Here is a 27,256-nt window from a genome sequence, read left to right as displayed (position 1 = left end):
TGTACGGATATTTTTATTCCAATTTTTTAAATCTGGACTAGGCGTTTTTTACATTCTATAGAAACATGCGATGATTAAAATTCCAACTCTGACGGTTTTTTAGAGACAGATTAAGGTTAATTCATGTAGCTCCAATGAATGATACTTTACACACGCTGGACAGTTGAAATCAAATAATATATATGTTAACATCAAAAAACAAAGTATATGCTTATCTTCCTAAGTGTATTTTTTGTGGTTACCGTGTTCGATAGGAATGCGCGTCAAATGTTTGTGTATTACCGTACTTTGCCCACATACGGAACATAACCACTTTGTAAATATAGTGCTCTACGTAATGTGTATATATATATATATATATATATATATATATATATATATATATATATATATATATATATATATATATATATATATATATATATATATATATAGTGTATATATTTAGATACGACTCTTCAAGCCATACGGATATTTTAAAAATGTCCCTTCCACGTTACGGAATATTCCCGCTGTTTTGCAACACTCTCTTTCAAAGTGAGTAATTTTTTCTAAAAAAGTTAGATAAACCGCCTTTTGACGACCAGTTATGACAGAAGATATATAGCCGACAACAACTTACTGAGGTTTTTATTTCAAATCACGATTAACTAAATAAATTGTCTTTTTCACAGATAGTATTCAAAAGGTAGGTGCAAGGATAATCATTCCATTGACCATTGAGACACAGGGCAGCACAGTCCTCGTTGCCTCCATAGTCGTCGGGTTGCCCTGAAATCCAGTTAGAGAATACCACATTTTCTTTGTTTGTCCACTGGAACATGTTCTCCTCAACTTGGTCAGTGGCTCCGATCCATGTATCACAACAATAGGTATTGCTGCATGTTTCTGTATATTTATGTATATGACATCATTTCAAAATTTGACCGTAACGTTTGATTCGCGAGATGTAAACATATAATCAATGTAAACAGATATTACTCTAGTTCAGTAAAGACGAGCTTTTAAAGTTCTTTGACAGTTTAAACTATCTGATGAAGCATAAATGATTGTTAAAATTAATGTTTAATTTTTTTTGTATTCATATTTGAGGATTAAAAAAAATGTCAATTCCAATAAAAGTTAAAATAATGAATTTTACCCTTCAATGCTGGTTGTAATGTTCTTTTAATCCATTCGTTTTCATCCCTTGTGTCTATTTGAACAAGATATGCACCGATGCTGGCACAGTAATCCTGTCAAAATGTTAAAACGTTTCATTCTGTTCTCTGTCACTGTGGATTTCTCTCTTTCCTTCTCTATCTCTCTTTTTATTTTTGTTTTTAACAAAATAGGATTTGTTTGGACGAATTAGCTATATGCTCGGACGAATTAGTTATTTGTTAGGACGAATAAGGATTGTTGTAATGTTCTTTTAATCCATTCGTTTTCATCCCTTGTGTCTATTTGAACAAGATATGCACCGATGCTGGCACAGTAATCCTGTCAAAATGTTAATTACATTTATCGCTATATACGGTAAATGCCATTTATCGAAGAAGAATAAATCAAGCGGCATAACTCTAATAATTTTAGTAACCAATATTTTATCCAAGCGCGATAACTCTAAATCAATAGGCGCGGGTACTTAAATGTCAATAATGTAATGACGTCATTATTGCGCGTGCAATTATCGATCCGTTAGACGCTGCCGATATCGAACAGACGACGGACGTGTAGATTGACAGAGAAGTAATTCTAAAGTTTGTATGTTGTAAGGAATTTGGTATGTACCGTTAACCAGTTTATAAATTTGATGAGGCGTTGGAAGCGATTTGGGCGTTTCCATCACCCCACAAAAAGGGGATAATGTATCAAATTGTACTTTATAGAAAATAGTTTGTCTATAAGTCTTCGAATTCAAAAAGTTATATTAAAAAATTATTTATGTGCAAATACAGATTTTTAATATATATAACAATTTAGCTTTTTGCTCTACATAACATATTATAAAAATAGTATAATCGATAGGTCAGAATAAAAAAAAAAAAAAAAACAAAAAAAAACAAAAACCAAACAAATAAATAACAAAGAATATGAATAATATATAAATTATTAACGGTGTGGTATATTGATGCAATAACCACTTCTTTTTTGTAATTAATGACGTATATAGATGTATATATATATATATATTTTAAAAGATTGAATAGCCTAATTTATACGTGTAAAATTAACATAATTATTGGCAAACGTTTTTAGTATGATGTTACGGTCAAAAAGGAAATCAAAATCCCCATATGCCAGGCCAACACGTGCACCGGCCGCCGCCAGAAAAGCAGTGTCAGTCAGTAATAGCAACCGCCAGACACCTGATGATGCTGACCCCCAGGCAGTAGCAAAGGCAACGGAATCATTGAATTTGGATACCCACTCTGATGGCAGTGGTCCAGCGTTACATCAACCACTCATACTTGGACCTTCATCGTCAATGGCAGCCCATTCATCAGGTACAATAAACGCTATTGACAATTGTACCGATGCTTTGTGTAACGGCATGCAAATGTTCAACACGCCAAATTCATTATGTAGTGTAACAGATGCACTGGGTACCCATGTACCTCAGATTGTTAGACAATCTATTTACAACAATGAATTTGTCCACATGCATAAAATGTTACCCCTCAAACCTCATGACGAACCCCAACAACAATTAGCTTTTGTCAATGGTGAATTGGTTATCCAGCCAAAACACAAAGAAATTAAAATTACTTCTGTTGAAACCTGGACAAATGCATTTCTCGTGTTCAGCAGCATTTATCTGACCAAGTTCCCTGAACACACCCAAGCTATCCTCAAATATATGAACACCATTCGCACAGCTGCCCAACGTTCGCCTAATTTGAACTGGTTAAATTATGACATACAGTTCCGATTAAAACGCTCTCGAAATCACACGGTAGATTGGGGTTCTATCGATGCTGAGCTTTGGCTTCTTTACGTAGCGCAAGGTTCCTTCCTCACAAGCCCGCAAATGACAAATTTTTCGAATAAATCGGCCAAATGCTATGAATTTAATTACAAAGGTTCGTGCGGCCGACCTTACTGTAATTATCACCACGTGTGTCTAAAATGCAACAACAACCACCCTTCTATTTACTGCAGGGTTAACAACAACCAACCCATTCGCCAAGAGAGAGGGAAACCCCCCGCATTCGACCATATGCGACAATTCCCTTATAGAGGTCAAGGCCGTGGGCAGTCAACAGGCAACGCAAGACCTATGGGACATGGCTCCAACCCCGGTCAAACTTAATGTCTTAAAATCAATGCTTACTAATTATCCAGATCAAAATACAGCTCATGAATTACTAAACGGGTTTGAATACGGTTTCAACATTCATTATTCTGGTACACGAGAATTTCACGTTTCAAAAAACATGAAATCTGCAGAAACTCACGCTGATGAGCTTCATTTAAAAATCTATCAAGAAATTTCACTGGGGAGAATAGCTGGTCCATTTTACACTAGACCTATTTCTAATATTAGATGTAGCCCTATTGGTCTAGTTCCTAAAAAACAAGGGGGGTGGCGCATGATTTGTAATTTGTCAGCACCACAGGGCAACAGTGTTAACGATTTTATAGACCCCAGTCTCTGTTCAGTACATTATACATCATTTGATACTACTATAAGTATGGTTCAAAAACTTGGTCCTGGGGCTTTATTAGGCAAAAAAGACATAACGAGTGCTTTCAGACTACTTCCGATTCGACCCGAAGATTTTTTATTGCTCGGCTTTTATTTTGACAATAAGTATTATATTGATAAATGTTTACCTTTCGGTTGCTCTATTGCATGTGCCACTTTTGAAAAATTTTCAACAGCTTTGCACTGGATAGTGGAAAATCAATCCACACACAACACATTAGTCCATTACCTGGATGATTTTTTGTTCGCTGGCCCAGCTAATACTTGTATATGTCAAAACCTTATGGGATCATTTGATACAATTTGTAAAGAACTTGGGGTCCCGCTGTCAGAGGAAAAAACAGAAGGCCCCTCTACATACATTACATTTCTTGGTCTAGGTATCAATACTATTAACCAAACCATATTTATTCCAAAGGACAAGGTGGACACCCTTAAATCAATGATTCATAATGTATATACGCGAAGGAAAGTTACATTAAAAGTAATGCAATCATTAGTGGGGTCACTAGCATTTGTTACGAAGGCAATACCTGCAGGTAGGGCGTTTTGTAGACGATTTTACGACAGTCTTTCGCAGGGATACAAAAAACATCACTACATTACAATATCAAAAGCTCTACGAGACGATATGGAGGTCTGGTTAAAATTCCTTTCCGAATTTAATGGTACCACACTATTTCCCGATATGCACTGGTCAAATGGGGACACATTGCACATATCCTCTGACAGCTCTGGCTCTTTTGGGTGCGGGGCAATTTTCGGTTCACATTGGGCCTATCTTCAATGGCCATTAGACTGGTCATCCGAAGATCGTAGAGACTTGACCTACCTGGAGTTAGTGCCAGTAGCGCTGGCAATTCAAATTTGGGGTAGCAAATTGCAGTCTAAGAAAATTATAATGCACATTGATAACATCGCAGTAGTTCAGATAATTAATCAAAAAACATCAAAGTCATCAAGAGTTATGTCCCTTCTTAGACCTCTATTGCTTCAGCTCCTCAGGTTCAACATTCAAATTAGATGTGTGCACATACCAGGTCCTTCAAATACTATAGCTGATGCTATATCTCGTTTTCAGTGGCAAAAGTTCAGAAATCTGGCCCCATATGCGGATTACTATCCATGCCAAATTCCATCGGAATTTTGGAACCATTTGAAAAGGAAGTAGAAAAACTACTCGACGCATCAGTTGCTCCAAACACTCAAACTGTTTATCAGAAGGGCATTGACTTATTCATGCAATTTAGAGGGCTGTATAACATCCAAGACATTTGGCCTCCATCTGTTGACCAAATTATCAACTTTATAGCATTTTTATCATCTAAAAGCATATCATATTCAACTGCCAAAACCTACTTAGCGGGCATTAGTTTTAGTTTGAAGTTAAGCAATCTTCCTGATCCATGTCAATTTTTCATTGTAAAAAAACTACTACTCGGTTTTAAGCAACTCAAACATAAAAAGGATACTAGAAGTCCAATAACTTTCCCACTGTTAAAAAAAATCGTAGCTTCTTTACAACATGTTTGTAGTAATTATTACGAACAGATCCTTTTTTCCACTGCGTATACACTTGCATACTTTGCCTTACTAAGGGTAGGTGAGATAACAAGTACGCGTGGGAATTCCTGCAATTCAGCACTGTCTTTGCACAATGTATCCATATCAACGTCATGCATCACCATTATATTAGATAAAACTAAAACAGACCAAATAGGGAAGGGTATAACAATTCAAATTAACTCGACAAACGAAAATAAAATGCTTTTTGACAATATGCGAGCATTTTTAAAACAACGTCCAACAAGCACCGATACATTGCAATTTTTGTGCCATATTGATGGTTCACCCTTAACTTACTATCAATTTAACCAAGTTTTGAAAAAATCACTGTCATTTTTGAGGCTTGACGTTACAACATATAAGTCCCATTCATTTAGAATAGGCGCAGCCACATATTTATACATGCAAGGGGCGCCAGAGCAGGAAATTAAAGCTAAGGGTCGGTGGCATTCTAATGCTTTTCAATCCTATATACGTCCTAATACAGTAGTATTGTAATATCAAAGTCTTTACTAAAGATAAATAAGTTTACAGGCTCTTCACACATCTGGATAGTAGGATCTTCAATCATAAGGAGGGCCCAGGATTACTGCAATCAGTCAGCAATTGGTTCAAATTTGTCTCTGGAATCCTTAAATGTCACCGTGAATTGGTCTGGAAGGGGCGGACTAAAATGGGAAGAACTTGACGATCATATCTCACTACTGCTTCAGGAGCATGGCACCCCACCTCGTGTATTGATCATTCACTGCGGTGGTAACAGTATTGGGCTTGTGTCACTTAAAAAACTTCAGTTACAAATGAAATCACTCATGGGTTCTTCACACCAAAAAATGTCAAACACTTTGCTGGTATGGTCAAACATACTTCCCCGAAAATATTGGCTGCACATGATATCAAGCATAGCAGCAGAGCAGGCCAGAATACGAATAAATAGCTCCTTGGGGTCATTTGTTTGTAAAAAGCTCAACGGGGCACTAATACGTCATCCAGATATTGATATCAACCAGCCGAAGTTATTCCAAGATTATGTTCATTTATCGAAACTTGGTAATTTCTTATTTACAAATACCATAAAAACTGCCCTCGTTAAGTTCCTGACAACAAAACAAATTGTCTACCCGTGCATTTAATTCGGCGGTATCTGTTTATGGTCGTCCAAAACTTTGTTTAATTTGAACAAACCTACTGCCCCCTATCAACCCGTTTCAACTTCTCTATCCATTCCCTACTTATATGCACGTGTATTGGAGACAGTGTGCATCCTCATAATGTGTTGGTTTGCTAATTCAAAATATTATTGCTATTCGTCTTGATTGAAAAAGACTTGAAGTGTTTGTGTCGTTGTTACTTATCTTGCAGTATTGAATTGAATTGATTTGATTATATTGTTTATTGCGTTGCATTAAAAGGCATGATGTCTTGTTCGCCAAATCACCGCCTTTTGATTGGCGGATGGATTGCGGTACCCGTGCCTCGCGTCCCGCAATCCACTTGGCAGAATTTTGCAACAAGCCATCGCTGGCAACTTCTGTTCACCGTCCAGGGTTGCCAGCAATACATGGCTCCTTGTTATCATCATATATAATGACTAAATTTCAGCGCCAAATGCCATATTGAGGATCGGCGCTTATCCATTGTAATTTTATAGAACTTATGAATCATATGTACATGTTGAAATATTGAAATCATAATAAAGCCATGACAGATACCGCCAACACTGTAGTCGTTTATTCTTTCAAGATAATTACATTTATCGCTATATACGGTAAATGCCATTTATCGAAGAAGAATAAATCAAGCGGCATAACTCTAATAATTTTAGTAACCAATATTTTATCCAAGCGCGATAACTCTAAATCAATAGGCGCGGGTACTTAAATGTCAATAATGTAATGACGTCATTATTGCGCGTGCAATTATCGATCCGTTAGACGCTGCCGATATCGAACACCCTCCCACCCACACCATTATCATTATTAGTAAAGGATAAACATAGTAAAATAGGTTTTTTAGTCCATTGAAGAATAGTTATAAATTATTTTCCCTTCATCATTAATTATACTGTCTTGATAACCTTGCCTCATTTGTTTCTCTTCTTCTGCTTTCTTTTTATTGTTCGTTACAGTTATAATCCAATCAACGTCATGGCTTTACTTTGGTCCTGCTGAACATCAAGCTGGTCGGCCAGACTGCAGAATTTTGCAACAAGCCATCGCTGGCAACTTCTGTTCACCGTCCAGGGTTGCCAGCAATACATGGCTCCTTGTTATCATCATATATAATGACTAAATTTCAGCGCCAAATGCCATATTGAGGATCGGCGCTTATCCATTGTAATTTTATAGAACTTATGAATCATATGTACATGTTGAAATATTGAAATCATAATAAAGCCATGACAGATACCGCCAACACTGTAGTCGTTTATTCTTTCAAGATAAAACGTTTCATTCTGTTCTCTGTCACTGTGGATTTCTCTCTTTCCTTCTCTATCTCTCTTTTTATTTTTGTTTTTAACAAAATAGGATTTGTTTGGACGAATTAGCTATATGCTCGGACGAATTAGTTATTTGTTAGGACGAATAAGGATTTGTTTGATAAAATTAGCTATTTGTTCGGACGGATAAGTTATTTGTACGGACAACTTTAGATTTGTTTGGACAAATTAGGATTTTTTCGGTCGAATTAGCTATTTTTTTCGGACGAATTAGGATTTGTTAAAATGTTTTTAGTTGTTTGTTCTGAAGAGTAAGTTTTTTTCAGATGAATTAGGTATTTGTTTGGAAAAATTAAGATTTGTTCGGACGAATTAGGTATTTGTTCTGACGAATTAGGATTTGCTTGGACGAATAATTTAATTGTTAATACAAGGAGTAACTTAGACTATCTGATACGGCAATGATGTAGATGAAAAGGCCCTGGGAAAATGTTATGGTTACCAAAGAAAAAAACCTTCGTTGCCTAGAGTTTGGATATCCATGCGCGGATCTAGAGTGTAGTCGTGGGGGGGGGGGGGGGTGTTTGCACACCCTCGGCAAACAAAATTTTTTCTCAGACCCCCCTCTTCCCCCATTGCAATTTGTGTGATCTGGCCATGATCTTTTGAACTGAATGTGAATTTTCTCATGTATGTATGCATGATCATGATTATTCGTCTGAACAAATACATGATTTGTCCGCACAAATAACTTATTGTTCGACCTTATCCGTCCGGTCAAATCCTATTTGGTCCGAAGAAACCTAAATTCTATAAAGTTATATATATAATACTGGTATTATTACTCGCTTGAAAACCTTACTCCTCACGTACAAACAAAACTTAAAAGATACCTTTGCGTCCGCCATTGTTTTCTTCAAGTCCAAGTACGTATAACAATGAGTTCTGTAGAGATACCATCCCGAACCGCAAACTGTAAGTGTAAATGATTATTAAACATGATAAAAGAATGAAATACGTTTTTAACGTAACTTAACATAACATGCTTAACAATAGTATGCCACGTATATTTTGGGAAAGAGAATCAGTTTTTCGCACAAAGGTTATGGAAGCTGTATGGTCCAATTCCTCCTAAGAGTAAAATCATTGAGATTCTTATATTCTTATAACATTAACATTTTTACATTAAACATTACGAGCGTACAGAAAGAATTTGAATGCATTCATGTAATCTATAATACATACAAATGATTGAAAATAATTTTGAAGGCTTGATTTAAGTTACTGTTTGCTAAACCCGAAATTATTCGCGTTTGGTTTTTATTCATGTAACACAGATTACAGTGGAATAGTGGGCGTTCATTGTGTTGCACTTGTGACAATATTTTGCCGTTTTCGGTATATATACTTGTGCACACTCGTCATGAATAAGAAGCCTGTCAACAGAACAATCAAATCGTTATTTATGGAGCACACTGATTTACAGTGTTCTGGGACTAATCAGGTAACGGATGTCAAGCTAGTGGAGCGTGCAATCGATGCCATTAGAAATTCCATAGTCATTGGGAATTCCATGTACTGCTTGCAGATAGACAGAAATCTATGTCTATGTGAAAGACCGAGGCAGCAGAGAAAATATATACAAACATATCTTAACTGTTTAGATACAAGTTTTTACAGTTCAGGAAATCACAAACCCATGCAATGTAAATGCAATGAAAGTTCGACTTTGTGGGCTACAGGTATATGCCGATGAATTGGCTGTCGTTAAGCTTCTTGATAAGTTAGGAGCTAAGTTTAAAAGCAAAATATTGTAGGAAAAACAAGATACTCGGTAACAAACAAAATGAATAGCATACTCAATGGAAGTTTAAGTACATTTATGGACTTAGAACCTTGGAAACGGCAGAGTTTTGCCTCGTGTGAATAATTGCACTGTCATTCATTGTCTGTCATTCCACTACGACAAACCTAACATTCAGCAGAAACTCCCCTATACACAATGCTGGGATATAGATTAAACCAGATTAAAAACTGTAAAATCGAATCGTCTTTTAGATATATCACCCATGTATTGTTTATTAACAATTATTACTTCCATTCTTATGTCAACTCGATCGATAGATCCTCGTGAGCTTAAAATAAAAGATATCACAGAGTCTGAGTCATCTGTTTAGTATTTAGATTAAGATATTTTTCTAGAAAAAGACATTAATAATAATTTAGCTACAAAACTGTATGATAAACGTGATGAATCCAATTTTTCTATGGCCAACTTTCATTAATTATGTAGCAAAAAACCTTCACCACCTGTACTTGGAGTTTTTTTGTCTCTCAGTTTATTCGAAACGTAGGGGCATCCTCTACGTATAAACAGTTTCTTAAACGAGGCAAGCTACTGTCATACAAGCTGAAAAAAAACAAGACTAACAACAGAGTCGACTGAAGTCATCATTTCGTATGTCCTATGGTCGTTACAACAAATACAATTTTTACCTAGGTCAAACAAAGGTAATTTCATATGATTTGAACATCATGCACATGTTATTTTAAAATAAATCTTATTGGTTATGTAAATTATTAAATGTGAAACGCTTGCTATATGCATATGGAAAGTAAACGTGTTAAAAATTCCTATAAACTTGTAAATTCGAGCATGTTATCGTGTTGGTATTTGAGTGTGAGTAAGAATATAAGAATATATGTAATTCTGATCTTGTAACCCGGACTTAATATGACATAAACATAACATTTAAAATTTTATAATGAACGATACTTTTTTATTTGAATTAAAAATATTTAAAAAAAAATCAATCGAGGTTCGATTGAAGCTGGACCAAACAAGATCAAGTGAATGTTTTTAAAAATCGGTGTCGGTATGACAAATGTGCTTGTTTCTTTATTATAATTACTATGGTTATATACGACAAGATTTAACTTTAACTACAAAAAGAAATTTCTAATACCGCTAAAATAATTTGATAGGTTATTTTATCTGGAAAAATAACTTGATTCTCGCTCTTTTCTATAAATAAGACAGATCAAGAAATTTTATATGGTGGTAAATTTCATTTTGAGCGGCATGGGGTTTGAGACCCAATGTAGCTTCATTGCTTCTGAATGCTAAAAATTTTGAGAGTGGATTTCATATTCTAAACTACTTTGAATTAAATGAATTGCAAAGAAATTTGGCACTTTTTTCTCGAACAATTTATGTACCTATATATTTATTCAAGTAACAAAAAATGACTTTGTTGTGCAAGTGCACGATACAAAATAAAACAAACTGAAACTGTTATAAAAAGAAATTTTATAATCATTAATTAAAGCACAAAACGTTGTCAGAATTGACAGGTTTAGACGAAATAAAAGAAATACTAGACTTTTAGTATGTTTATGCTTTTTATAACTATAGATTTTCGTCGACAATTGAATTTTTGAAATTAAGGAACACGTGGGTTAGACAAATGTCATCGAAAAAATGAAATATTTTTGTTATATTTTATACACATTTTAATTTTACTACAGTAAACCCCATCTTTGAAATTTTGGTGTTTTTTTTTTTTCTAATTTAAAGGCGTGGCGCCCCTTCTCATGTATCATTTTCATCAAATTTTTAAAATTAATGTTTTCATGTAGTAATATAATTAGTTTTTCTTATTAATGACATTTGGTTCCAAAGAACAGTGTTCAGAAACAAAATTCAAGGGAAAAATAGAAAATAGGAGTAGACTATTATCAAAAATGCTTTGTAGAGTCTATTAATGAAACTGAGTATATTATTTGCAATCACTGTAAATATCTACTTGTTTTTAACAATTCTACGTAATCTCAATGCAAATTGGTGACCAAAGTTTTTGCACTCCCAAAATATCTTGATTTTTTATTTCACTGTAAATTTAAATTAAATGTGGGGAATTGATATGTAAGTCCAATTAGAACAGCGATGAAATATTATTATTTTAATTCATAAGGAATTCAACTAAACAACTCTAATATTGTAAACTTTAAATGATAATAAATTATACAAAATATTTCAATACCTGTTCTGGGATATTTTATTTGTTTACTTTAATCAGAGACATAAGTTACAGTGATTGGCAATTCCGCCATTGGCGTGTTTTGTTGTTGAAAAATGGTACGGGACCAATCTTACTTTGAGAAATATTAGTAAACTGAGATAATGATCTTAAACCAAAAGTATATTGTTTTAATGAAAAGTGTGCATAGGTTTTAGACATTTTTGAAACAAAAAATTCAAAAATAAGATTAATACATAGAAAATATATTGGGCAGCTATAAAACATCAACGAAATTTCAGACGACGGGTAGTCAACTGCATCCTAAAACTCCTCTTTTAAGGTGCCTCCATACACCTTAAAATATTCTCTCAAAACAACAGAAAATTACTCGATTATGATAGATAGCATGATGGATAAGAAATATATGTGTCAAATAGGCGAAAAAATGTGAAATTTTAGATAAAAAAATATTTTCAAAAATGTCATTCTGTTAACATGAACAAAAGCCCCCAGGATTCGAACTCATGACCTGCGGTTCACAAGCCTGATACTTTTACCACTGAGCTATTACGATATACATCTGAATCGATTGATACAAACAGTTTAACAAAACATTTAAATCGCCATCTTGTGACGTAGTGTCTTAAAAAATATAAGTCTCGGTGTAGTGAAGTTCCTTAATATTGTTTTATGACATAAACTCATGAAAATATGATATTTTGAATGTTTTGGTAAAAGGTTTAAGCTGTTTATGTTTCGATATAATTGTTTATAAAAAGATAATCTGATTTAAACTGGGAACACTTTATAATAGGGATCGCTGGATTTACGAGATTTCGATCAGTTGCCAATCTCTGTTATTTATGTCTCTGTTAAATTCTATGTAATAATACAAAATCAGTTTTGATATACTTTACACACATATTCTATGAATTGTTTTATGGAAATTATAATATTGATAGAAATCGATCTAGATGTAAAAAGAAATATATAAATTTTTTACCTAGAATTATCAACATTCTGTTACATGTATATGTTAATGATAAAATGTATTTTTAGAATGAGTTCAATCAGAGCCTATCCTTGGCTACTGCCTTTCTACTTTCAAAAATCTCAAAATGTTAGGGATTGAAACTATGTCATAGACTAGGAATTTGGGAAATAAAATTAGAAAAAAATATAATTTGCTTTAAAATATTTCAGGTTAATTATATAACAAGGATAAACTTTATAATATAAGAGTGAAACGAGTTGTAAAAAAATCCTAATTATCTTGGTTTTTTTTTACTCCATTTATTTCGCAAGAGCTAATTAAATTTTATTAATTTTTTTCTCCTTCCCTACATTCATTTATTTAACACGAATAAATATTTATTTTTATCTTCAAAATTTGACCATGCAGTATTTGGTTTATGTACATTTGATATACATGTTCAATCTCGATAAACAAACATCTGCAAAAACCTTAATTTACTTTGGAATCATTATTGATCGTTGGGGACCAATGTTCATGGCTTTCGTGGGTAACTCTTGCCCATGAATTTACATCCCCACGGACATACATACAAGCATCTGTTTATTATCTATTAAAATTATCCTAACGACACTACCAACGAAATTACGTCCCCACGAACCTGCGGATCTATTCACAAAAATCGTACCTCTACGATTACACTTTAATCTTACAACAAATGTACGTTTACGTTTATGGTGCTGTTAACAAAAGATGTCGTAAGATAATAATGTTGTCGTACGTCTGTTACAGTCGTAAGTGCGTCTAAGTTCTTAGTTACCGACAATGCTCATGCGCAGTGTGCATTGTGGAGAAATGACGTCACGCTGTATTTTCGCTCATTTATATTCGCAGAACTTTTTAGCGCCTTTGAGCACAGACGTATATAACGAAGTTACTTCTTTTCTTCCCATACGCCTATTCTAATGTTTGTATGTTTACAAGTATCGACAGAAAGAAAATCTACATGTGCCTGACGTTAAAAATATTTCTTATGTATTATAATAAAATATTTCCCTGTTTTATAATAGTGTTATTATATTCCTGGGAATAATTTTGTTGTAAAAAGAAAAAGAAAAATTTTGAACGTCAGACGCATGTGAGAAAATCTTAGTTCTGTATGAAATTTATGTCATGTTTTTAACTGCCAAAAAATTTACTGCAGAATTTGTTTGTAATAAAACGTGGTATTTTTAAAATACTGTCAAAAATACTTTCAGTTTATCGTTACATGTACATTCCAAATATGCCGGTTTATTTTGTCTGTTTCGGCGATAATATAGTTACTAAGTGTTATCACCCAGATCGGCGTGTCGATTGATAATTGTGAAGTTTTTTAAAGGTCGTCTGAAGAATAAATGTAATATTTCTTTCATATTATTTCTGTAGAAAAATCATAAGAATTTATGTAGTTCATGACTATCATTAGATTTTTTAAATGAAAAATATGACCTAACATGATGAATTTTTGTGCATAATTTAATAACTCTTGAGATCATGTTTCATTGTATTAACATTTGGCGGTTGAATATTTGGACCTTGTTGTGAGCTGAAGCTCACAATAGAAAAAAACGTGCAAAAGTATAAATATTTCGGTCTTTTTAATAAGTGTTAAAGTTGTTTCAAAGAAAAAATGGTTAGACACCAATTTCTTAAAGGCTGGGTATACCTAAAATAATTAAATTTTCTAGGGGGACCAGACGGACCCCCTCCCCTCCCCCCCCCCGGTCCATGCGTGATATGTAATACGCTGATTACATTACATACTGATATCTAATTAGTGTGTATGCATATGACTATTGTTTAAATGATTGAATGCATTTTAGGAATAAAAGAAAATGCCTATATTATCAAATAATTTTCGTAGTATTTAACTTATACTGATTCGATATACTCGGAATTGCTGTCGCGTAACATATATCTTTTCCAATATGTGTAGGGTTTTAAATGGTGATTATGGATTATATATTTGAATGATTATGATTGAGCTTCAAATAAGATTAAGAAATATAAATTTCAACCACCATTAATATATTTTGCAATACGGGATACAAAAGGAGCTCTGGCACTGTCTTTTCATGGCAAACCATAGCGCGTTATCGTATAGGAGTAAAGGTTTCGTTTCTTAATTTTGCTTATGACAAAAAGAAGGTAGAACTGCAATAACTCAATTATAAACATATCAAATATAGACTTACGTCAAACCAATAGTAGACGTAAACGTACGAAATTTTGTGAATAAACAAACAAAAACTTACAAAAAACTCTTACGTCAAACCTACGTCAACGATTAAACGTCCGATTTTTTTTTAATAGATCCCCAGGAAAATTTTGTCTACACTCGAACATTGATGCCCACGAATCAAAATGGTTCCACTGTATTTATATTTCTATTTGTGAACAATTTTTAGCTTACATTTCTGTTGAAAATGTATCAATTATTCGGTTTTGTTTAGCAAGTTCTCAACATACCATTCAAACTTTCATAAAGCTCCCATCCGATATCCACACGACTTCTGTTAAAAATTGTCTCGTTGAGAAGACTTTTCAGAAGATGACAAGTTTTTGACCCACTGTTATACAGAAATCCGGCGCAAAATTTACAGCTTCCAGCACACTCGAACATACTCAGGTCATTCTTTGTGTAGATGTAGTTGACATCACCATGGATAGGAAGCAGATCCTTAAAAGCTTCATTTCTCTCAAAATACAAATTCACGTTAAGCGAAATGATATCACGAATAAAAAAGAAAGACATGAAAACAACGAAACGTTCGGAAAAGACACCTAACATTATGATAATGAAAAGAAAGTCCCGTTTCTGTGATAAAATTCAACGAATGGTACTTATCAATGATGATCTTCTTGCTACTCATTTACTATAGTATGTGGTTAAACCATTTATATACCTTTTGACGCTCCTAATCAATGATGATTGGATTTTAGATATCCGTGACGAAGTACGAAACTCGTTACTATTGTAGCATGATTTTACCTCATACATGTCAGTTTTTTCAACATGCAGAATAAATGTGTTAACATGTAAGATATTTTAGTTGACATGCAAGTGAACGAATTCTTTGGAGAATGTGTTCTAATACTTTTTACCTGAAGAGCAGAGCAAGATCTTAAAATCCCATCTGTGTAATCAAGGCTAAAAAGCCCAAACGTATGGTGGCATATCTTTGCCCCTTGTAAGCAAATTTTTTTCTGTTATATGCATGATAAATACATTCAAATTGTGATGTATGAACGCTTCTTATTCCACTTGTATTCTATGTGATATCTATTATCAGTTTGTGATATAAATGTCATGTAAAAAAATGTTTCTAAAGCATTGTTATTTCAAAGTTATAAGTATATTTGATATAAAATATTTGTAATTTGCTTCTTTATAACCAGCACACATTTCTTATTTTATGAAGTGCTCTGCTTTTGTCTTTTTTCTATTTGTATTACAAAAGGGTTTTCTAATCATTAGTAACAATCTCATCAATTGCAGATTGAACTTTGTTGATATGCAAGAAAATTGAAATCAAATAAGAATTATAAATCAAAGTACTGACGGGAGTTGATTTTATCGATTGTTATTCATTTTAAAATCAACGATATGTTTTTTTGCATGCAAGTAAGAAGATGGGTGGATACGGTGTGTAAATACACGGTCGGACAGGCTATTAAAAAATTAGAGTATCAATAAATCTGATGGGTTTTTTAAAATCATGTAAAACAATATATATTTAACGAATCATCAATTTTAACCTATATGTTCAATACTTGGAATATGTTGACTCAAACAGGCGTATACGTATCAAAACCTGCAAATACTTTCATTTTTTTTAACTTTCTTTTATAGAGTGAGTCAGTGCTCCATATTTTTCTCATAGTTTAATTAAGGTCTATTGGAAAACGAACCGATTTCAATCAACAAAAACGTGGAGAGATGGCCCACTATACATTAAAAATATAATTTTTCATTCCAACAATTGAACGTTTTGAAAAAAATAATACAAGTCCGGTGGTTCGTGGCCAAAGTCATACATAATATTCAAAAAGCCCACTTTGTTGTGTCTGAAATGGCTAGGTGGTTAGAATACCTGACATAAGCTTACCTTATATATCTAGGGTGTTTATGTTATGGGTTCGATACCACAAAAAATTTTCGACAATATTTTTGATTTGTGCTTAGGTCCAAACACTGTTTCACTCTCGGTTTGCTTGAGTAACTGCATAGGAGGGTTGATTAAATTCAACTCCCAAAAATCACAAATATCGGCCACATGTGACATCCAAGATGCTAATTGCTTCTTATTTATGTCGACATGCAACTGAGTTATGTTCACATGCTACTTATTTATGTCATTTTGAAAAAAAATTATATCACAAACTGATAATAGATATCATATAGAATTCAGGTGGAATAAAAAGCGTTCATACATCACGATTTGCCAACATATTTCCAATTCATTGACAAAACTTTTCCCTTTTGGTGAATAAAAATTATATATAATACATAAAGTTTATTCATTGTTCATATTTCTGATAATTTCGTGCAAGATCATTATTCATTCATTAACTATTGTCATGATGTTTATGATTGATAAGATCGCCTTTATGAGCAATGTTTTGCATTTATTTTTCTGACAACCAGAAATCCATAAATACAAGCCGGCATTATGAAGCCGCCAGTTAATCAGACGTTCAGTTCATTAAAATTTATTTGCTCTTTCATAAAATGTATGAAACACTATTGAGATAATGTTTGGTCTTTAAAATAGAACAATAAATAGAGATCGTACATAGAGAATAAACAATGTTAGTCAGTAATGTAATAAAAAAAACCCAGTACTTGTATAAGGTGTATCTTTTGTCATATAAATTTTTAATGTTAATATACAATACACATTACAAACTAAAGTATTTCAAATGAAACCATCCATAATGTATATGTATTTTAAGAAACTTTGACACGATTTGTGATGAAAATTCTATTTTTATATTCTTTATGCATAAAATATGTTACTTGTGCATTTTGAATAATCAACCAAAATTGAATATTAGAAACAAATGAGCTAAGAATGCATGTTTATGTCAACAAAGCTCGATTCTTATATTTGCTTACAAATAATGTAAAGTTACTATGTTTTGACAAATTGACTACTAGCAAACAAGAACAACTGATTCAATGTATTAACAAATAATACTATCAACGAAAAAGCACAAAAATTGACATTGCGTCGCATTTTTATGCATTGTATTCTGAGATGCTAAGCAAACAAAGCGTACATAATTACAAAGTTTTGCGCAAAAAACATTAGTTGGTATGGTTTTGACCAATGTTCATACTCAATTTGGTGTGTTCAGTACTAATTTCTCCAAAATTGATAATTATTTTCAGAAAAATAACGGACGTCTTGCAAATTTCATTATTTCCAATAGCTTTCGCAAGGGGTACACATTTAATTTTCAATCTAACAAATATTTTATAATGCAAATGGATACATAAAAGGACCGGATATCTATCTATCTATCTATCTATCTATCTATCTATCTATCTATCTATCTATCTATCTATCTATCTATCTATCTATCTATCTATCTATCTATCTATCTATCTATCTATCTATCAACGTTTCTCTTTTCTCTCTGACCATTGTAAAACATAGACACATTGTCTTATTTGCCTATGTCCTTGTTAGGCTTACCTAATATCTGGATGGTTTAAACCGAATTTTCTTTGTCCACTGGAACAGATTCTCTTCGGTTAATCAATTGCTCCGATCTAAATATCACAGCAAAGATTTTTCATCTTATAGCATGTTTATGAGTGGTAGGATTCATATAACTAGAAAATTCTTACAATATTTCACCTTAATTTTTGGCTTGCAAGATATAAACCCGAATTTATTTTTATCAAAATACATTTCACTTGTCTGTTAAAGTTTATAGCGATTTTTTAAAAAGTTTTTCTTTTTTAGCACCGCAAATTTTCTGATTAAGTTCAACAAACGAACACACTGTACAATCATGGTTGAGAAAATTAATGTTTGATTGATTTTTGTTTTGAACGTATGACAATTGAAAGAATGCTAATACTATATTAAAAGTATGAATGATGAAATCTTCCAATGGTAGTAAAACTGAGAAATCTCTCTCTCTCTCTCAATTTTGATATTTATCTTCAATTCAGAGTTACTTGGCTAGAAAATTCAAATTAAACAAGAAATTTGTTTTGGAAGAATAAAAAAATATGGTCTATCAATGTCACGACGATTTATTAATAAACGATTTTCCAATATTCCTTATATGAATTGTATAATCTACTTTTACTTGATACATCATTTGAAATTCAGTAAAATGTATACATCATTGGAATGATAACTTGTCAATTAAATTTTAAAAATAATATAATTAATGATATACTGAAGAAGTAATTACAACATTGCATGCTTGCATAGAAAACCGTTTATTTTACACGTTTTACATTTTTCCTCTGAACGTTTGATTAAGAGCTGTGTTCGTTATTGTCCAGGTTGCACGGATTACGTTTAACAATAAGTATAGTAAAGATGCCATCCGAAATTACATATTGTATGATTAATATTTCAGAGTTAATGAATGAAATAAGTACACTATATTTTAACAGTTAGATATTATGTAAGTATTTGGTATTTAGGAAACAATAACAATGTTGGAAAAAAGTTATTTAGTAAGTTTTAAGATTGCAACGTGAAGTTTTTGCTAAGTAATGTTACAGGGAACATATTAACTTAAATAATTGATTTCTTCCATATATTTATATTATAATCATGCATATGGAAATAACATAATAACTGAATTTAAAATCTATTTTTTTTTTTAAAGTTATTAAATTTAATGATTTTTAAGCTGGTCTTGACAAGTTTTCAAAACAAAGGATTGATATTATGCTAAATATCACACTTAAATCTAGTTTTTGCCTTTAAGCCTAATCTCACTGAAAACAAATAAAAAATATTTTTGAGAAATCGTTAGAATTTTTCAAGATTTTTGTTACTTGATAGCATCAATTGTTTCTTTTTCTTTTTTTGTAGTTATGTCTTGTCTAAAGTACATTGCTATTGTTATTCGTGGAAGACTTTTTCTCATTTATTTTTGTTAAATAGTCCTCGATATACCTTTATTTACACGACTAATGTTAAAAGATCTCTCGACGAGACGGATTTTCAGAAGACTACATGTTCCTGCGCCACTGTTATACAGAAACCTTGAGCAAAATACACAGCTAATAGCACACTCAATCTGACTAAGGCCAGACTTGGTCTCTATGTAGTTAACATTACCCGTGATAGGAAGCAGAGCTTTGAAAGTATTATTTCTCTTAAAAAAATTAAAGTTCCTATTCAATGCAATGGTACATTAACTCAAGAAAAAAAATCATAAAAAGCAAAGCGGCGTAAAAAAAAGTCGAGGACACAATCATTCTCGAATATCACTGTATCTGTAGAAAAATGGCAATTTTTTTTGGACTAACTTTATTCTGATGGTAGTGTTTCTACACCCCTTCCAGTTTGTTGCTCTACCATATATACCATAAATCACGATTTTAAATCGCGATCAAGTTGTATAGGAATTTTATTCTTTAATGTAGTAGCATAGAAGTTGACATTCCCAACAGTAAATATCGATTTTTTAATGTCATTGGGTGAATACAAATATTGGTAAATACAAGCAGCCTACTCAAAACCTTGGTTTTGTGTAGGGTGCAATTGCTTCATCACTTGGTGAACATTCGTCAAGCACAGCCTGTGACTGTGGTCTAAACGTATTTACCCGTAGAGGAAAATTTTAAATCGCAATCAAGTTGTATAGGAACTTTATTCATTAATGTAGACTTTGTTTATTCAATAGTATGCATCACAAGCAAAGAACGACTGATATCTCACTTCGTCTATCCTTCACTAGTATCTCACGCGTCATTAGAATTTATCGTAAATTGAGGGAACTAAATTGAAGCCATTTATATACTACAAATATTTTGATATAGAAGAATCAAATGCCAACAAATTGTGTATTGTCATTTATTTTTACCTTTTGCCACCCCTTTTTGAAAATATATGTAGCGCTTTTGTAACATATTCTGCTATAAACAACACACCTTACAGCCTTATTAGCATAATCGGAACCTTTCTGATTTTTATATTCACGAAAGAATGAAAAAACCCGAGAAAGTCAAAACTTCGTATATCTCGGGATTTTAACGAGACCAGTCTAACACTCGTGAAAATCGAGAGAGGAGTTTAAATGGAAAACGTAAGTAAAAGTTTTTGTTTCTTATATTGGCAAGCTTTTAAATTATTTAAAGTTGCAGAACAATTGTTTCTTAATGTGAAGTCGAAGTTTGGGGTGATTAGCCTTATCTCGTTAAATTTTGTTCAGCATGAAACAGTCTGAACAGCAATCCTCGATTTTGTCAACAATCTAAAACGTGCTAAGGAGTAGTAATTCGTCGGTAAGAACATACTTACTTACATTGTTAAACTACTCAAAAACTCTTTTAAAAGCATACAATGCATTAAGTCTAGTACACATGTTACAAAAATGTCGATAATTAATGGTCGTTGTGAAATTTGACTTGAAAGACATGTTTTATATAGTATGAAATGTGTATGCAGGTGTATTATAGTCAGTTTTTACACATATTGTTATGTAGCATACGTTAAAAAATATTGCATGTTTTTCCTAGAATATTGAGTTTGTGTCAATCATGCTTTCAGTCATTTCCATACAGAATTTCCTCGACACGTACAATGTACACTGTACATGTGGTTTTGATATCTGTATCTCATTCAAACTGTTAACTTTATGTCTTATTTATCTATTAACGATGAGAGTGTTTATGATTCAAGGGCCAGCATTTGTTATGTAAATATAACATTATACGATTGAGAGTATGCGAGAGAGATAGACAGAGAGAGAGAGAGAGAGAGAGAGAGGGTGTGTGTGTGTGTGTGTGTGTGTGTGTGTGTGTGTGTGTGTGTGTGTGTGTGTGTGTGTGTGTGTGTGTGTGTGTGTGTGTGTGTGTAATTACAGTGTACATGTAATTGTTATTGATTGCCTTGCTTCCATGAACCATATATATATTTCAATAATGCCACATTGCACTAGAAATATTGCTGACAAAGATGTGGAAAGAGATCATGGAGAGAGAGAGAGAGAGAGAGAGTATGAAAAGCCATAACAAATTTTATAGTTATATGTCATTTCCCACTTAATGAGTTGTTATAGCTGTTATCATGGTAATGTTTTGACCATGTCTCAGAAACTGCATGTGCCCATAAAAAAGTGTAATCTAGGACACACCCTTTTGTTTTGATAATGACAGCATTTAGCTTTGTAATGATAGCTAGTGTATCTTTTTTCTTCTAATCTACAGATTTACCTGCGGTTTCCAGATGATCTGAAGATCGGGATTATAGAAAATATTGTCAATTTGATATTGCTAATGACCCATGTAGTCATGTCTGCTGAAGCCCAGAAGGTACTTCTTTGTCATGTAATAAACTTACAACTTGTCTTCCATATGTACTGTAGATATATTTGGTTTAAGTTGATTGAAAGCCAAGCAAGGTCATCTAAATAGCTACAATGTCTTGTGTAAAAGGGAAAGGTTTATATGGGCATCTTGTTGCAAATCTGCTTGATTATCTGTATTTTAGGGGATGGGAACCTCTGAAAGGAATACCAGGAGTTTGAAAATATTATAAACTTTAAGAGACGTGTTTTACACTCTCTGAGAAAATGGGATTTGCAGAAATCCCATGAATTTCTTATGCTGGAAATATGTTTTTCAGATTAGTTTTTGTTATTGACGCAATCATATTTTGGTGTACATATAATGTTGATAGTTGAAACTCATACAGACAATCATATGTTACATAAGTGTTACATAAGTGTTCATGACTTTGATCTTTGTTCAATATATTTAATATCTTTCTGTCCACTGGATATCTAAATATCTTTGAAGTTACACCATTGAAGTTACACATTCATTACATTTATCATGTGTGTGCAGAATTGATTGAGCCAGGTTTCCTGATGTTGTCATATAAGTGATACATTGTACTGCTTTAAAAAGTATATATCACTTGTGACTTACTGGTATATTAGTACATATTTCATTTGTAAAATCATTTGACAAATTTAAAGTGTTTTGTTGTACTGAAATGTTTTTATGGCTTTTAAAATTAATGAAAGTACATGCACATGATGCAACTATCTTTTGACGCTGTATATATAACAAAAAGAAACTGTCAGCTGGGTTTAAAATTAATGGCAAAATGATGTAATACATGTATGTACAATATTAGAAAAGATTACATTGTTAGTAATTGCACATTCCATAAATAACTTCATTGAATATGTACATGTAAGTATTTGATGAGTGCACAATGTTTGCAAAAGTTACATGTAATTCTCTTAACACTTTATGTTTATTCTATTTTAGTTTCCAGACCATGACATTAATGAATATTTCTTGAATGGAATGCATGAGGATTCGAATGGAACCTTATTCTGCCTTTTTACCAACTCACACCATCTTTTCAAGATTTATGGAGCCAACCACAGAAGAATTTGTTCTATACACATCATTCATAACATTCTTATTTATGTTGCATAACTTTAAATGTTACTGGATGAGTTGCGTTCACATAATGAATACCAGCAAACTTTTTATCGAGTGCACTTACCGGTAATTTGTATTTTTCCTACCCATCCATCTAACATATGTTTTTATATAACATATTCATATACATGTAACATTTTTGGAAACAGCTATTTTTTTTTAATTGGAATTTAGCCTTACTATTTTATACAAGTTTTTTTTAAAGGGACTTGGACACGATCAAAATTTTGTTTTCAAGTTCTTTATGCATAAAATGATTTACTTGCACATTTTGAATAATTGACACTAATTTGAATGTTAGAAGTCAAGTTATAAGAGAGATACAGGGGTCAGAATTTATTGTTATGTAAACAAAGCTCGAGTCTTATGTTTGTTAACAAATAATATAAAGTATGAAATTACCAATTTTTTGAGAAAATGATTCATAGAAAAGAAGGTAAACTGATTTGATGTGATCATAAATGATATTATTAATAGAAAAAAGCAACATTTGAATTAAACTTACACCAATAAAACACATATGTAAATAATAACAAGACTTGCGCTTTGTTTACAAAACAAAAAATATTTAATTTTTTATCTTTCTTTTAACTCAGTATTTGACTTTCAAATTTTGACAAAGCATTAAAAATACCCATATCAACCATTCTAAATATTGAAAATGGAAATATAAAATTTTGAATTTTAAGCTCAAATCGTGTCTAAGTCCCTTGAATATACTCTTTTGTATACAAACAGAACAAAAAATACTTAGTTACAATGGGAAATAGACATAATATATATAAAAGTGTCTGATAAAAGGATAGGTCTTATTCTTGAACAGAAGAAATTGACAGAAAAATATTCAGTTTTAGCCATGAAATACAAATATTAATATTTGTTAAGAATATTTTTTAATCTAAATAAGTTATAAAAGTTTTTTTTCCCTTTATTCCAATGTTTGGAAACAAATCCAAAATATAATTAAAATTGCTGTACAGTATATCCTATTGATTCCTATAATATATCACTTTAGTTTCTTGAACAGCATGTTTATTACTTTTTTTTCTTAAAATGATGTATACAAGGTCATTAATTTATTTTCATTATATTCAACTAGATACAAATAGGCCTTCTGCAACCTTTTCATTGTTTAAATGGTATGGAGTTTTAATTACCTTTCATATGAAAAATGACATCTAAATCTTAAATTGCTTTACATTATATCCTATCCATCTAATGTATCACTTTATTTATGTTGAACTTCGTGTCTATTAGTATAATGATTTTTTTTAGAATGATGTGTGCAATTTCATTAATTTATTTTTCATTTTAAGAAAATTCATTTTAAAAAAGATCCCTTACAACCTGTGTATTTTTTTTTCAGTTTACATAACACAGTGTATTAAAGGCCGAACATTTTACAAACGCCCCCTTTTTTACCTGTACAAACTTCAAAATGATGCCGCTTGTCAATCAAGTTTGAAACAATAGCACCCAGTTTGATTGACGTGATCGTCCGAGCGTGATCTTGCCAGGTCCGCGGATTTCTGTTTACTAGCAATTAACAACGTTATCTTTGATATCTTCCGTCATGAATTAAAGGGGGTATAAATGAAAATTGATTTTTAAACATTACCAGTATTAAAATTGATTATGAAAAATAATTATTCAGTGATTGAAAATACGCACAATTTATATTTGAATTATGTTGAATGTGTGTGACCTAATAAATTCAACGAAAATGCATGGACAGCTCCAAAACATATAAAATTTTCTTTTTACAACAAACGTACAATATGCTACTAAAGCTATATTTACTGGTAAGAAGTTGGTGTATGTAAACGTCGTAGTAGTAGTAGTAGTAGTTTATTGGCGTATACATTACATACATTGCCATAGCATACAATTTAACAGTACTTTACAATAATTGTGGGTACAGGTGGAAGGCAGGTTATATAAATATATATAAAAGGTATAAAGTGGATGAAAAAATATCAAAAAGATTAACAAAGCAGTAGTTATATATAAACTTGATTTACGCTTATTCACGTCTGATGGTAAAGTTGTCCCTCTTATTAAAAGATTCGTACACATATTTACCCAGTTTTTTAACATAAATATAGAATCAGAATTGAATAAATCAATAAATTTTGCCATACTTGGTCGTACATAGAAGTATTTCTTAATATATAATTTCCTTAACTCCGTGTAAAAATCACACACCAAAACAAAATGGTATTCATCTTCGACATCGTTTGATTTACAATATATACATTTCCTTTCATTAATATGACATTTTTTATCATATCTACCAGATTCGTTTCGTAGACGATGTGAAGATAATCTAAGTCTAATGTAGTTGTGTAGATTTAGACATGTACCTACAAGCAATATACATTTAATATTCACCGGGTAAATGTACCAGCCTACTATATTTGATAAATAAATGTACTTCTTTCATGCCTTTTTCATGCCTTTTACTCATGGTTATATGTATTATTTATAATTAAAATACTTTGAAAACTTTTCTCAATTTATTTATTTTAATAAGATTAAGAAACGGACTATAGTTAATGTACGTTTTCAAGAGTTGTCTCTCTTGGGGACAATAATGAATGCTCCCCAGGGTTCATGACCCTGAATATTGAGTAGGCTGTGAGGTGTGAACAATAAAACTGTAAACTAACTGTTAAACGCCACGACTTTATTTCGTAATTTATCGATTCATGACAACTTAAATGGCTTTAAACAATATATGAGATGTGTATTTTTCTTTGATACTAGTTATATTTCAAAATAATTGGAAGATTAGATCGAGCGATAGTCAGATGCCTGATTTATTTTTTAAACTAAAGGTCCTCTTTGGAATCGGAATAATGAGACTTGTACTTTTAAGAATCTTAAAAAAATATAACAAAAACTATTTCTAATGAATTAATTACATTGTAAAATTTTTCGTTTTAATTTTCGTTACCAAATTTTATGTTTTTCGTGTTTAGTTTTTATCCTTAGGCAACTCAATCGTGTCTTGTCCAAGCAAAATTATTGTTTTTAGCTTGATGAACTGTAAAAATGCATTCATTATAAAAGCAAACGCAATCTGAATATTAATATGACTATGATTATATAATACACAAATAAATAATATTTATTTTAGATAAAAAGGAAAACATGCAATAAGCATAGCTCAGTCTTTAAATTACAAGTATGCATACGACAAAAAATAAACTTAACTTTACTGGTCAGATTGAGGAGAATTACAAGGTTTGTTGATCGGAAATATTGTTGTCAATTAATCAGAAGTTTCAAATATTATTAACTTTCAAACGAGTTACAGACTTGAACAATTTGCATGGAGATTGTAAGACTGAACAATAGTTCTTTGTTGCAGAAGTTTCAGATGTGTACACTCTGAGTATACCTCTGCACCGTGTGCCCCCACAATAGATCATTTCATGTGCTTACGACTTTCCTAAATTTCCTTGAGATTGTTCAATGTATATTCCAATTTTACAATTAGATCCGTAAAGTAGAATATATGGAATGTCTCAATATTTTTGAACAGTCCTTTTAGTACTCGATGCGTCCACAGTATGATATTATGCGCAAAACAGTTTTGCTGTCATGCCACAAATCGACTTTACTTTGAAAATGATTCAAAAAAATTCTAGAGACTCTGAACAAAAATTCAAAGTACATTAAAATTGAATCCAAGTCAACGGAATATGGTTTGTTAAAGGGTATATAACACAAAGCGTCATTTAACGCATTTTGAAAAATAAGTATAACTAGAGCAAAGCTCGTTGCAAAGCAACGAGTGGGTCTTCCGTTAATGTCGGAAGTAAAGCCAGAAGTTCCTGTAAGAAGCAGAACTCTT

The 27,256-nt window shown here is 32.1% G+C and overlaps 2 protein-coding genes and 1 long non-coding RNA gene across 4 annotated transcripts; 2 read left to right on the top strand and 1 right to left on the bottom strand.

The window, feature by feature from the left end:
* Window positions 1-495: 495 nt before the first annotated feature.
* On the bottom strand, window positions 496-15,591 carry LOC128161769 (collectin-12-like). Its single transcript, XM_052825161.1, has 4 exons — window positions 15,204-15,591; window positions 8,591-8,670; window positions 1,142-1,235; window positions 496-888 (listed from the first exon to the last, which is right to left on the bottom strand). The coding sequence occupies exons 1-4, from the start codon at window positions 15,523-15,525 to the stop codon at window positions 647-649; spliced, it is 738 nt and encodes a 245-aa protein (XP_052681121.1). The 5' UTR covers window positions 15,526-15,591; the 3' UTR covers window positions 496-646.
* Window positions 2,093-7,677, top strand: LOC128161768 (uncharacterized). 2 transcript variants are annotated; one of them, XM_052825160.1, is made up of 2 exons: window positions 2,093-2,489; window positions 7,386-7,677. In XM_052825160.1, the coding sequence occupies exons 1-2, from the start codon at window positions 2,243-2,245 to the stop codon at window positions 7,547-7,549; spliced, it is 411 nt and encodes a 136-aa protein (XP_052681120.1). In that variant the 5' UTR covers window positions 2,093-2,242; the 3' UTR covers window positions 7,550-7,677. The 2 variants fall into 2 exon arrangements, with proteins under 2 accessions (XP_052681120.1, XP_052681119.1); XM_052825159.1 differs by lacking the exon at window positions 7,386-7,677 and adding an exon at window positions 3,145-5,294.
* Window positions 15,592-21,798: 6,207 nt separating the features above from the next.
* Window positions 21,799-25,906, top strand: LOC128161590 (uncharacterized). The gene is made up of 2 exons (XR_008240392.1): window positions 21,799-22,251; window positions 23,218-25,906. It is a non-coding gene; the product is annotated as an uncharacterized LOC128161590 (long non-coding RNA).
* Window positions 25,907-27,256: the final 1,350 nt, after the last annotated feature.

Source organism: Crassostrea angulata, chromosome 8 (assembly GCF_025612915.1).
Source record: "Crassostrea angulata isolate pt1a10 chromosome 8, ASM2561291v2, whole genome shotgun sequence".
Lineage (NCBI taxonomy): Eukaryota > Metazoa > Mollusca > Bivalvia > Ostreida > Ostreidae > Magallana > Magallana angulata.
This window is presented reverse-complemented; position numbering and strand designations above follow the sequence as displayed.

Excerpts from the sequence above, each read along its gene's own strand:
- LOC128161768 (XM_052825159.1), top strand. The coding sequence starts at position 2,243 with ATGATGTTACGGTCAAAAAGGAAATCAAAATCCCCATATGCCAGGCCA. Across the intron at positions 2,490-3,144 it reads AATGGCAGCCCATTCATCAG|GGTTAACAACAACCAACCCA; the intron begins GTACAATAAACG and ends TATTTACTGCAG.
- LOC128161769 (XM_052825161.1), bottom strand. The coding sequence starts at position 15,525 with ATGTTAGGTGTCTTTTCCGAACGTTTCGTTGTTTTCATGTCTTTCTTT. Across the intron at positions 8,671-15,203 it reads GCTTTATGAAAGTTTGAATG|TTTGCGGTTCGGGATGGTAT; the intron begins GTATGTTGAGAA and ends TTACACTTACAG. Across the intron at positions 1,236-8,590 it reads AAACAATGGCGGACGCAAAG|GATTACTGTGCCAGCATCGG; the intron begins GTATCTTTTAAG and ends ACATTTTGACAG.